At 36.1% G+C, this 13,578-nt stretch overlaps 2 protein-coding genes across 2 annotated transcripts in view; one reads left to right on the forward strand and one right to left on the reverse strand.

Moving 5' to 3' along the window:
• LOC136815439 (mediator of RNA polymerase II transcription subunit 14-like) overlaps positions 1-1,687 on the reverse strand; it is a 29,898-nt gene extending 28,211 nt beyond the window's left edge. The window contains exon 1 of the mRNA XM_067071891.1: positions 1,496-1,687. Coding sequence (XP_066927992.1) covers positions 1,496-1,641 — 146 coding nt within the window. The 5' untranslated portion in view covers positions 1,642-1,687. The remainder of the gene's footprint in view (positions 1-1,495) is intronic.
• A 2,953-nt stretch (positions 1,688-4,640) lies between these two features.
• On the forward strand, positions 4,641-13,164 carry LOC136815461 (splicing factor U2AF 26 kDa subunit-like). Its single transcript, XM_067071915.1, has 10 exons — positions 4,641-4,778; positions 8,724-8,811; positions 9,925-10,012; positions 10,606-10,685; positions 10,959-11,091; positions 11,524-11,566; positions 11,758-11,787; positions 12,030-12,092; positions 12,325-12,405; positions 12,701-13,164. Exons 1-10 carry the CDS (start codon positions 4,735-4,737, stop codon positions 12,798-12,800), a joined length of 750 nt encoding a protein of 249 aa, XP_066928016.1. The 5' UTR covers positions 4,641-4,734; the 3' UTR covers positions 12,801-13,164.
• The last annotated feature ends 414 nt before the right edge of the window (positions 13,165-13,578 follow it).

Genomic DNA, 13,578 nt, shown 5'->3' on the forward strand with positions numbered 1-13,578 from the left:
GGGAGTTCTTTTCCGAAATTTGTAAAATAGCTAAGTCGGCCAAAAAACTTTTCCCGGGGGTTTGAGGAAAAACAGAACTGATATCATTTGTTTTTTCTTTAACCAGAATTTTAAATTTGGGCTCATAAATTATACTTAAATAAATAAGTTAATAACATTCAATATACTATTTGTATCTCTTAGAAAATAAACACTTACAGAACGGCATTGTTTATCATTTGGAATACCCCCGTATTTGGACCATTCCATTGTGGGCGCAAAATAGGGCGGAAACTAAGTAGCACCCTCAGTGCAAGATTGCCGCCTCATCTTTATTCGCCCGCGCGAGAATGCAAGCTAATCATTTTTTTCTCGTGCGCTCGAGCGGAAAAGGAAAGTGATCGATATTCTTTAAAGGAAAAACGTCAGAAACAAACCCAAAGACCAAAAGATGTATTTTGTTGTTGAGAATCGATCCTGTGAAGATGAAAAGATTTTTGCTTTGCGTTTTTTTCGGAACGCTGAAAAACTCTAATTTCGATTTTCCTTTAAGGTAAAGAGGTTGCGAGATTTGGGTTAGCGAGGCAAAAATTGCTAAAAAGCTGGTAAAATCGTAATCCTCAAAAATCGAAGTTCCAGCCTCACTGAAAAGCGCCGGGTTATTTTTTCATAAATCCCTTTAGAAGTTTTGCGCCACATTTTTTTTGCGTGAGAGTCAAGTAAACGATATACCGTGAAAAAGGGTAACTTGCATCAGTGGAGGCTAACATGCATAGCCCTCAAATGAATGACCTGGCTGGTCATTAAAATACAACTACGCAGCTCCGCTCGCAGCTCTACTCTACCATTTTTGTTTTGATTTATTTTTGTATTTTAATGACCAGCTGGGTCTTTCATTTGAGGGCTATGCATGTTAGCCTCCAATGATGCAAGTTACCCTTTTTCACGGTAGCGCTTTCACAGCATTAATCTTTGATACGCATTTTGGCGGGACGCTAGTGTGACTAACTGAAAAGTTAGAACGCTTTTCCTTTATGTCCGTAACGTCAATTTTACCTGTCCGAGACAAAAAAAAATCAAAAATTCAAACTTATCTAAATTGAAATCTAAGACCGCCATTCGAAAGCTCTCAAAAATTGATATAGAAGACTTTTAAGTGGATATATATATATATATGATTTTTCAACCTAACTCGAGAAAATTGATCCTAAAGAAAGTGTAAATATGACGTCATCAAAACTTCGGAAGCTTTTAACTTTTTAAAATATCAAATCATTTTTGCTTTTGACGTCATCAAATACGAAAATATCTTCGGACGCGTCCGGTAAATATTTTTAAACTGTCCGGTTGATGATTTTGTGTTCAGAAAGGTCATATCTATTGAAAACAACTGTTTAAAGTTTGCTCGCAAACTTTGTAGCTACAGTACTTTTTTATGTGACCTCAGCAGGTCAGCTGCCTGACTACTGTACTTACTTACCTTAATTCTTTACTGTATATCAAGTAAAATACTTACAACTCAGATAACACAGACAAATCATGGAATGTTTGTTGTAGCAGATTGTCGATTAGCATTTGTAGGCTTATTCCTTTTTGATTTGGAACATACTGCTGTATTTGCTGTTGTTGTTCCTGATGAGTCTCGATCATCATCGGCGCCATCTTGAATGATAACAAAACCAAACATATGAGCAGTACAGCACATATTCTGAAACGGAAGACGTCTTTAATAGAGAAAAAACTGGCTTAAATAATTATCCGTTGTGCTATTTCGACAGTATTTCGATTCAGTTTTCAGTTTTGTTTCCTTTGTGTCGTGATTTCAATTTTTTATTTAGCTTTGAATTTCCTAGCCTATACTAGACGTCACCCGCGTTTTTTTACGCAATTAACGTCTATTCCACTTTGCGACTTTTTCGAATGTTTTGAGCCCGGGTTTTCGGGCTCTAAACATTCGATTTTTTGACGTCACTTTTAACTTTCGAAGCTCCTGCAGTAGCAAAATAATCGAATTTGCGTCAAAACACTTGAAAGGCTTCTATTTTTCGAAAATCGTCAAAGTGGAACTCACTAAGAAACGAGATTAAAAATCCCGGTTTTTAGTGAGGTGCTCGCTATGAATTTCCTAGCTCTATGTATTTTTGCGAAGCGAATATACATGAGCGAAGCAGTTTTGCTATAGTGTGCATGTACCTTTAAATTCTATATACCCAGGGGAGCGCAAGAGGAAAACGAAAATTTAGTTCCTATCTGTTAAATGTGGGTTAAGTATTCAGATCCCGGTTGTTTTCGTCCAGGTAAGAGGCGTTACAATATCGGACTGGTAGATTGTATATAGGATGGCTTCGTCGAGAAAAAGAACCACTCTACGGCGCCGAAAATCTCCGAGTCAGGGCAACTTCCATAAAAGATATTCCGTCGTTCCCGTACATTATTAACTTCTTTACTCCCGCTCCATATCAGAAAGCTGATTGGTTCGGAAAACCAGAGCGCGGTCGAAGCGTTCAAATATCAGAAAGCTGATTGGTTCGGAAAACCAGCGCGCGGTCGAAGCGTTCAAAAAACTCAAACTCTCTACTCTCTCTCTGCTCTCATGGTGCTCCCTTTTAAGAAGTCGCTGCATTGACTCGAGCATTGAAAACACAGACACTTTCGAACCTTCGAATCTTTCCAATTTCGAATGTTTACTTTTTTGTGAGAAATAAAAATGAAACGTTGAATGTTTTGAAAAAGTTGAAGAGGTGTAAGATGTTGGTTGAAAAGAAAAAGCTGAAACTGTAGCAAAGAGAAAGACCAGAAGAAAGAAGATGGAAATTTTTACTGTTTCGTCTGGTTTCATTGACAAGACAGGCTCAACAGAGTTGTTGTGTCATTTTCTTGAAAAGGAAAGCTGAAAAATGACCTTTTTTGCAAAGCGAATATAACTATAAGAGAGTGAGCAAGAACATGAACTTGGCCTTTTTGCATGCTTTGAAATGGGGACGAACATATTCAAGTTATGGATAATCTGGAAGAATTTATCCCTCTTCTTATTCAGTGGAAAAGAGAACTGATTGTTTGTCGTTGTTCTTGAAATCTTGACTTGGCTGCTCGAAAATATGTGGGCTCTGGTTGCTTGCTGTTATAAATATGCATTTGATGGCCAGGATAAAGTAAATATTGAGGAAACATATCATTGTAAAAGGATTTTAGAAATTGCTGGAAATGGAAATGACTTGTAAAATATCGAAATATGTGTCCATGAACAAATCTTGACAGTTATCATCAAAACATGATATTATGGATATTTATGATGTACTTTTAACTGTTTTAAATTTCTGTGCTACGCTGGTAAAATTATTTTAATGTGAAGAGTTTGCTCCTAAATCAATGGTAAGACTGTCAAACATTTGTTTCCAGCAGATTTAAGATTAAAAACCCTACAGGCTTCACCACTTTGGAAAATCTTCTTAAATTTTAGTTCTTTTTCTCTGGTTTTTCTTTATATTTATCTTTAGGATTTTATACCACTAATAGATTTATTATATTTATAGAACCTAAACTTTTAAATTTTTGTGTATGAATAATGATGTAACTTGATACAATATTTCTAACTCGTAACTGGGCATGGTTATTAAAGATTAAATTCCTCAAGTACAGTATTTCACATCCCTGTCTCAATAGACCGACTGGTGTTTAAACCGGATAGTGCTTGACCCCGAGGATTCTTTTGTTTTGATTGGGTTTTGGTTGTATGCAAGGGACTCTAAAATAAAGACTAGATTTGATATCAACATTTACATGTAAAAATCTTCGAAACCACGAATACTATCATCGAGTCACCAATCATTTACTGAGGAAAGACTGTCTACCCTGGGATTCTAACAAATAAAAAACTATTTATGGCAGGGGGATTCGAATGTTTGTTTTTATTTAAACATTCGAAATTCGAAAGATTAGAAAGTTCGATTTTCGACACGAGGAATTTAAAACCGGAAGTAAAATGAGTCAAAATAAAAACCAAAATTGAAAATAATTTACTTTTTAGGTTTAGGTGGAAAAGCTTTCCCGAACAAAAGACGCGATTTTAAAATTTTCTTCGAATATTTTTTACTTACCTTACATGAGTATTAGGAGACGTGTAATTAAGTGAATTAACACGAATTGAGAAATTTATGTTAATTTCAAGGCCGTTAAATTCCATACTTATATTCATCTAATAAGGTATGAATCATTTTTGTTTGGTGAGACCCCTGCCTATAACGTTAGAAAAAAGAACTTATCGGGCTCATTCAATACTTTCTATCTTTTTGCTTGCAACTTGCGAATTTAGTGACCTGCCTCGATCGCTTCGCAACTTTTATACATATACGGCTTGTAAGCAATTTGTATATTGTAACGTTTTAATTTAATATTTAATTACTGTCAATCAATCTATATTCCAAAAAAAAATATATACATCTGTATAATTATCCGTTCATACCATACGTTACAAAATTTTGAAACGTATCCCGGGTCTAGATCTAAGCCCACTGATGGTATTGGATATCAATGTTAAATTTACAGACCAAAAATCGCTACACTGTAGTTCGACCGAAGCAACCTCCACAGTAAAGCAGCAAAGTCAGCTCCGAATATAATCTCAGGTCTGTAAATTGTTATACGGCAGCGCTAAAGCATGTCAAAAAGACAAAGGTAGACACGAGAAGTCAGCCGGCGAACAGCGAAGAAGTGAGTACTGTACAGCTAGAAAATACTCAGAAGACTTGAGAAACAATGGCTGAATATCTAGCTTCCATTTTTGGAACAGAGAAAGATAAGTAAGTCTGAATCTTTTATTTCTTTTCATGAATAGTTTGTTATTTATATGAACATTCTTCATAGACTATGGCCAGTGAAAGGATAAAGCTTCAAAGAAAAATGCAAAATGTCTGTGACTAACTTTTTAACAACCCTTTCGACGCACCGGACAGTCCAGTGTGCTTGTCCGGTGCCCAAAAGTATCCCTCAGCCACACTGGAAACCTTTGGTCCAATGTTAATTTTTCGAACTTCTGGACACCAGACAAAGTTTGTTTTGAAAATAATGTTCACACCTCGGACGCACCGAACGGTGTTGAGATTGTCCGGTGTTAAAAAGTATCCTCATCCAACACTGGACTTTGTGTGTCCGGTGCGTCGGCAGGGGCGTACTTTTTAATATGTGTCAATTTTACTACGACCCTGCCTATGCCCCGGACAGTCCAGGGTTTTTTTGATGCGTGCCCGGGGTCCGTATTTGTTTTTGAGAGACTACCCCGGACGCCCCAGACAGCCCGTGCGGTCGCTTTTTATAGAATCGCTGACCGCGCGGGCTTTTTTCTAATTTCATTGAAATATTCTTCCGGGGTAAATTTAATGGCGCAAAAATTGGAGCCCCGGACATAGGTCCGGGGAAAAAGTTATTTTTTTCAGACCCCAGACATTTGCCCCCGACTGTCCGGGGCATAGGCAGGGTCGTATTTTAGTCAATTTGAAGTTGCTGGATCCAGTATTTTTTTAATGTCAACAAGCTTGAAAACCTGGAGTTTTTGCGTAAACTAAAAAAGCAACTATACCACTGATGATAGCAGCCAGAAAGTGGCAATACACCTTTCCCGTAATTCAAATTTCCCGGGAAAAAATGTGTGCTCCACTGTTGACTGTTGTGTGTAAAATTCTTTGGGAGGTAAACCAACACGTTTTTGCCTGCGAGGGGTTTGGGCAAGTGCTGGCAAGTGGGTTTTAAGCTTCTAACTTTTGATAGTGATCTTTTAGGGTTGTATGATACCGTGTAGTCGGATAGCTTGCATCAGTGGAGGCAAACATGCATAGCCATCAAATGACTGACCAATCAAGGCAGTAAAATTTCAAAACAAATGAACCACGCAGCTCCGCTTGCTGCTCTACTCTACCATTTTAGAATCTCATATTTGCTGCGCAAGTATTTTTGCCGAGTTACTCACGACAGAATCGCGGGTGAATAAAAGAGCATAGTTAGCGGGAATTTAGATGTTTCTCGATGGCTGCTGGTCGTGTACTGTAACCTTAAATTTTTGATAATGATATCCAGACAATCTCAATCGAACGGAATCGACGATCGAACCAATCGAACCAAATCGAACGCAATCGACCGATTGAAATTCGATTGTCGAACGCAATCGAATCTCAAGGGAACGTCAAAATTTTGGGTTATATTTGATTGGTTCGATTGTTGTTCGACTGGTTCGATCGACTGGTTCGATCATCAATTCCGTTCGATTGAGATCGCCTGGCTTTATTTTTGCAGCTTGCTAACATCCAAGCTCTCAAACATCACAAGCCGAATGAAATTACTTTCGATTATGCAATGAACAATCTGGGGGTCACTGAATCGACGATCAAACGCAATCGAACATCAATCAAACGCAATCGAATATCAATCGAATCTGAAAATTGCGGTAATATTCGATTGAGATTCGATTGCGTTCGACAATCGAATTTCAATCGTTCGATTGCGTTCGATTTGGTTAGACTGGTTAGATCGTCGATTCCGTTCGATTGAGATCGTCTGGTGATATTAAACATAGTTATGCATGACATCACTTATGATTTGGAGATATTTATACATTTTACCACCCGCAAATTTTTTGTAAATCAGGTTTGTTTTGAAATTTTAATGACCAGACAGGTCATTCATTTGAGGGCTATGCAAGTTTCCCTCCACTGATGCAAGTTACCCGACTTCACGGTATATACCGTCAACACTGCTCTAGTTAATAAACGGCGTATTGAAAAATGTACAATTTCTCTTTCGCACTGAGTAGGCTTTTAAATCGAAATATGAAAAAAATTTGTAGTTGAACACACACGAGTGTCTGGAATGAAGAAGAACAGATTACTTTAGGCATACAAACTTTCGCGAGCAGAAACTTTCGCGATTGTCTTTAAAAATTCTAGGAAGGGCCATTCGCGAAAGTTTATGCTCACGAAAAATTCTTGACAAAATAGAAAATCTGTAAAACTTCAAACTTTGAATAAAATGTTTTTAGCCTGCTAAAAGACTAATAAGTCAAAGGACAAAATGTTTCAAGCCAATCCAAGAAGTATTTGTCCCTCTAAGCCATTTTTTCATGTGAAAATTCTCAATTTTACGTCTTGATTCGCAAAAGTTTATGCTCATGAAAAATATTTTTCCGTTAAATTCGCGAAAGTAAATGTTGTGAATTTCGCAGTTTTTCGTCCTTGCGAAAGTTTCTGCTCGCGAAAGTTTGTACGCCTAAAGTAGTGGCAAAAAGATGGACTGTTTGACGTCACTTGTGCGACAAGTTACACACTCGTTATTTGTTAATATTTGCGATTAGGCGGCAGCCATTCTCTAATTCTCCAAATCGACGTGGTCCCGTCATTTTGAATGAAAACAAAAAAGTTAAAAAGGGCGCGCTATCAGTGAAAGTTATCGTGACATGTTATGACAAAAAGTATAATTGATAAACTTGGTGGAGAACAAATTTGTTGTCAAAGAGATTTAACAGTAAGTGAAAATACAGGCCAGATATCAACAGTTCCATGTTTTGACCAAGCGTCCCAAGTTAGAGCAGTTGACAGTTGAAAGAACATACTAAAATTTGAGGGGAATTTAATCGACAGAACTTAAGAAAAGCTAAAAAAAAACATGTTCCCCTAATGAAACGCAGGCAAAAACAGGTTTGTTTACCTCCAGAGACCAATCAGTGGAGAACATCAAAATAATGCGCGCAGATCTGTTTTGCAAATTACAGGAAAAGTGTATCGAACAAGTTTGAACGAAAATCTCAATCGAATGTAATTGTGGTTTAGAGGATAATGTCAATTTGACTAAAAATTTGACAAAAACAAGTAAATGATGCGTTTGCTTCTATTTTTCATAAAAAGGCATCACTTACTTTTTTTTGTCAGGAAACATTTTCTAGAAACCTTTTTTCTTCAAACCCTTTTTGGTTGAGTTTTACTGGCAAACCAAAGATACAGTTTTTCTAAGCATCAGTAATTATTACGAGAGCACAGTAAAGCCTAAAGTAAAACTAGTCTTCAACGAGTAGACTAGTTTGCCCTTTTTTCTCAAAATCAAGAAAATATATGGGTTACTTTATTAGGCAGAGGATATGCAGAGGATGGTTGTTGCCTAATGCTCGGGTAGGGAAGCCAAAGAAAATTCCTACACCATATTTCAGTTTTTTCTGATATTTCTACATTGTTTGGTACATTGTAAACTGGTAAACTAAATAGTACAAAATTCCAAAAATAGGTTTTTGACATAGTCATAGACCCCTAATAGATCCAACATAGTTTGATAGTTTGAAATTTGTTTGATTTTTTGAGATAGCTCGACTTTTTTAGTCAAAGCACTTATTATACATACAAAAAAGAGACCTGTTGTATATTTTTGGAAAGCTCTCAAAAAATTAAGATTGGAGATATCAGGCCATTTTTTATGCCCTTTTAGCGTCCGGTTATTGGACGGTGCCTCTCCTGAAATCGCTAAAATCTTGGTAAAAACAGCCTTTTTAGTGGAAAAACAGTACCTAAAGTGCCCTTTTTGACAACCAATGGTCGCTGCCCTGCCTTTCTAAAATATGGTCCAGATATATCACGAGTATAGCTGATTTCTGTACCTAACTCCTAAGATATTAAAAATAATGTTTTTCAACCAGAAACAGCTTATTTTGTCCACTTTTTGCATTTTTTGCACTGTCAATGTTTGTATTGCGAGCAATTTATTTGTTTTAGGGTCAATTGCTCCTTCTATTTCAAGATTGGTGCTTGTCGTCATGGAGACAAATGTTCAAGGCTCCACAATAAACCTACTTTTAGTCAGGTAAAGTTTTCATTAGGAAATACTAGCTGCTATAATGAAAATCAGAAAATCACTTTCCATAAACTCTCTTACTTGGAATAAACCTACCTTATTTGAACCTACCATATGTAAAAATAATTTTATGAACTTTTATCTGTAAGTTGCAGACTGCAAACCTTACACTTAAAATTTTGAACATTTTATAGAATTTCAGTACAACTCGCTACCTTAATTCAAAAGGGGCCTAAGTCCATTTTTATGAAATTTGAGATCTTTAGTTTTTCTCAATCTCTGACTCACTTGCTCTCTTTTGATGTACATAACAAGTAGTTTTTAAAGTTAAAAAGGTTCAAAACTTCATACTGAAGCTCTGATAAAAGTGATGTTTAATTCAAAAGAGGCCTAAGTCCATCATCTTTTTACAATTAAGGGCCTAAGTCCATCAACTTTTTACAATAAAAAGGCCTAAGTCCACCAAAATAAGTTTGTTAAGTTTTGAAGAGGCCTAAGTCCAATTGAATTGCAAATGGGCCTAAGTCCATGTATCCTAAAAAGTTTAATTGAGTTTTTCTTTATTTTACTGAGATTGTCTTTTCTCTTTATCTTGAATCTAGGTGTAAGTGGTTTTATTTTGGAGTGTCATATGTGCAGGTTTTGAACTCTAAAAGGCAGAAATTTAACCCTCACACGTTTTTCAAAATTCATGTTTAATTCAAAAAAGGCCTAAGTCCACTCTGCAAGATTTACTAAGTTGCACCTGTTACATACAAAAATACATTCCTTTCAAACGAATGCCTTTTCATTGGAAAAACAACTTATAGCTATGGCTTTCAGAAAACATTTACTTCAAAGCTTTACCATCAAAAATGGTTTCAGAATCAAGGAAAAACTTTAATTGCAATTTTCTCAAAATGACCCAAATGGACTTAGGCCCCTTTTGAATTAAGGCTCACAGGACTTAGGCCCCTTTTGAATTAAGGTAGCGAACTATATTCACTCAGGAAATTTGGGTGGCAGAGCAGGTGTATGTATGTCCTTATAGGGACTCACCAGCACTGGGTACTGCACCTTGCCTGGTAAGATGGATTTAGCCCGCATCTCTGAACCACAAAATGTTTCTTTTCTCTTTCACAGACAATACTATTGCAAAACATGTATCAAAATCCTCAAAACCAAGCCACAAATCCTGATGGAATGCCTGTAACTACTGCAGCTGCTGCTGGTAAGCTAATTTTTTAATTCATTGGATAATCTGCGTACTCTTGGGTAAGTGCCTAATAAATTGAGTTGTCAAACGAGTTTTTAATGGGAAAATGTTTCTTAAGTCATTACCAGTCCCCTAATGACCTGATGGAGCCGCTAAGGTTTGATAGGTGTATACACCTTTTCGACCATAGCTACCAATTGCCGCGCGGGCATTTTTTGTCTGCTTCATCCTGCTAAAACTTTCACAGTCCTTTTTTCCCACCAATAGACAATAGAAAAATGAGTCGAAAAAGGATTGGGACGGTTTTAGTGGGTTAAAGCGGACAAAAGCATGCCCGCGCGACTACTACGGTCGAAAAGTTGTATTTATCTTACCATATTATAGCTAGATTTGGCTGTTTTTGATTGGTTGGACCTTTTTATAAATTTGGTCATTTTTTCAGAAAAATGAGAAAGGGTGAGGAATTAACCGTTTTCGAAAATCCAGGGGAGCGCAGAGCAAAAATTTGCCATACAAATCATCCCTTAATTTTCACCATGTCTTTATTTCAGCCCAGTTCCAATTCAAATGTGGCCTTTTATAATACTTCTTTCTTGTTTCCATTTCAGCGCACATCATGAGTGATGTAGAAGCACAGGAACATTATGATAGCTTCTTTGAAGATGTTTTCCTTGAACTCGAAGAAAAGGTTTAGTCTATTCTCAAATCTTTTTTAGCTACCCATTCCTTCTTTACCAACAATTTCCTTCTCATTTCTGAGTTTTGTGTTATTTGGTGAACAGATGATGAATTTTTATAGACCCAGAAGCTACCTGATGAATGAATAATGAATAAATGAACATGTCAAGGTTACAAAATTCCATTACTGAAATGAATTAACAGTTTTTAAATTTGGTTTTCTTTAGCACTTCTTTATTTAGATATACGTGCTTCATCCATGTCCCTCATAATGTTTCTATAGTACGGCGAGATTGAAGAGATGAATGTTTGCGACAACTTGGGTGATCACTTGGTTGGTAATGTTTATGTCAAGTTCCGCTATGAGGAGGATGCAGAGAAAGCTTCCAATCAAGTAAACAATAGATGGTACAATGGTAAGATCTAATCATGTTCTTCGAAGTCTTTTTTTAAGTTACCTTCTCCTCCAATGATCATTGTTTCTTCTTTGACCGAGACTATCACCTTGGACAATTTAAAAAAGCATAGGTGGCAATCGATGATTGATGTTAGAGGGGATCCTTAATTTTTTGATCAGGAATGAAGCGTGCTTTCACTTCATTGTAGCTCCCTTTAATTCACGAAGTATTGTTTTAAACTGTAGTGTGGCTACAGAGGATTTAAAAAGAATACTCTGGACTACCCTTTTTGATGGAAGACTTGATTACATCAAGAAATTTTCAAATCTCTTTTGTATTGAAGATATACACAACTTACCTGGGAATTATAATTGAATCTCTATTTCATATTGTTGTTAGGTACATTATTTCTCAGAAAAGAAAATTTACTCTTCTACACTTTATCTTTAGGTCAGCCAATTTATGCAGAATTATCCCCAGTCACTGATTTCAGGTATCCCTATTATCGCCTTATTTGTATTACAAAATTTGGGAAACACAACTATTGTCAGATACTATACTTTTACTGTTTTTAAAGATTTCTTTGCTCAGAATTAAGGTTTTTATCATATATTTATTTGTTACTGGTATTGCCAGACCCTAGTATACTTGAAATTGATTTGACATAACATTTCTTTTTACCAGGGAATCTTGCTGCCGTCAATATGAGATGGGGTAAGAGACTTTTTCAATTTTCTATGCTGACTTTCTTCCACCGTTTGATCAGGTTCGAACTATATTCAACTTAAAATAGATTAGCCGATATTTTTAATCTAGTCCATTTCAGCCGACAAAATACTAACCAGTTGACTTTATGAAATAAAAAAATAAAAGTGAATGTATTTCTTCTTGTTTCTAATAATTGACACTATAATACAGCTGAATATGATTTAAAGTGATTTCTTTTCTTTTTTCAGTGAATGCACTCGTGGTGGATTTTGTAATTTTATGCACTTGAAACCAATTTCAAGAGAACTCAGGTGAGAATTACGTTATTTCTGCTGGAAACAAGCCTAAAATTGATATAGATGGGCAGCTGGTCATTCCATAGATCATAATCAATAAAATGGTATACATTAACCATAAATGAGAAAAGGGTTTTCTAAGTTGGGAGTGTCAGTTTTTTCTAGGTAAGAACCGGTGAAAACTCCCATTCGATTCCTATAATGAGACAAGAATACTCAAAAGCTTCTCTATCTTGAAATTTTATAGGCGAAGATTGTACGGCCGGCGACGTGGTGGTGCCGGTGTAGGTGGTGGTGCTTCTTCGGGACCCCTCGTTCGAAGAGGAAGGTAAAACGATGACTTGTGTTTTCTTTGAAATTCTCAATTATTGGTTTTTCTCTCAAAAGTGAGAGGTATTTCGTGTTAATAAATTGTCTGACTTGATCTCTAGCAGTGCTATCTTTGAATTTTGAGTGTAGTGTTTCAGTGTTGTACCTCTGGATTTCCGCGTCAAAAGTACATGAAATGAATTTTATTAGAAATTAAATCTAACTTTTCAGCCTTAAAACTGTTATTTCTAGGATCTGAATGCAAAAAGTTATTGATAGAAAGAAGTAACTTTATCACCCTATTTTCATTTCAGATCACGCTCATTTTCACCCTCACCTCCACGAAGAAAATCAAGATCTCGTTCACCTAAAAGGAGATCACCAAGGCGCAGAAGATCCAGAAGTCCACGTTAGTCATGCAGCGCTAACAAACTTAACTGTCACTTTACCATTCATAATATGGCAACAGAGATTCGAACTTGCTTAAAAAGTCACTGACTATTTGGCTCTTTAACATCAGTTTCAACAACGTATCACTTGCATTTAGTTTTTCACAGTCATGCAAGCTTATTTGTATACTTGACCAATTAGCTTTGTATTATTTTATAGAATTTTGCTGGTGACCATTTAGCACATTTAATTCGACTTTCTACTCTGAATTTGGGTCTATTCCTCATATTGGTGGGCTATTTTACTTGTAAAAATTTTTAACCTCTTTTTATATTGCAAAAGATGCTTTGAAATAAATTGGATGGTTCTGTCGTCAGTTTTGTGAAAACCTTTTTAGCTTTGTCTTTTCTTTAGATTTTTATCCTATTCGATACCGCTCTTTTTGTATATGTCATATCACACTCCCAAACTCTATCCGAATTTTCTTCCCTATTCTTATTCGCTATGATTCTTTGATAAGTTTGACTTAAAAAGCTTATCTGCATTCATTTTTGATAAACCATTTCTGACAAAGCTAACTCAACAGTTTACAACGATGGTGTAATCTACAGATAAACGTTATCATGATTTTGATATATCAAAATCAGTCCTTTGAGTGATTTTCGAGGGTGTGAAAAAGGGACCCTAATGGTACCCGGCACCCATTTTGCCGTAAGTCCCCCCTGGATGTCATTGAATTATACAAGTTAGACCAATGAAAGAAACACATTATATTCAAGATATATTTTAAAGAAACTTAAAT

The sequence above is a fragment of the Clytia hemisphaerica genome, unplaced genomic scaffold (genome assembly GCF_902728285.1).
Source record: "Clytia hemisphaerica strain Z4C2 unplaced genomic scaffold, Clytia hemisphaerica genome assembly, whole genome shotgun sequence".
In the NCBI taxonomy this organism is placed as follows: Eukaryota; Metazoa; Cnidaria; class Hydrozoa; order Leptothecata; family Clytiidae; genus Clytia; species Clytia hemisphaerica.

Excerpts from the sequence above, each read along its gene's own strand:
- LOC136815461 (XM_067071915.1), top strand. The coding sequence starts at position 4,735 with ATGGCTGAATATCTAGCTTCCATTTTTGGAACAGAGAAAGATAA. Across the intron at positions 10,013-10,605 it reads AACTACTGCAGCTGCTGCTG|CGCACATCATGAGTGATGTA; the intron begins GTAAGCTAATTT and ends TTTCCATTTCAG. Across the intron at positions 10,686-10,958 it reads TCCTTGAACTCGAAGAAAAG|TACGGCGAGATTGAAGAGAT; the intron begins GTTTAGTCTATT and ends ATGTTTCTATAG.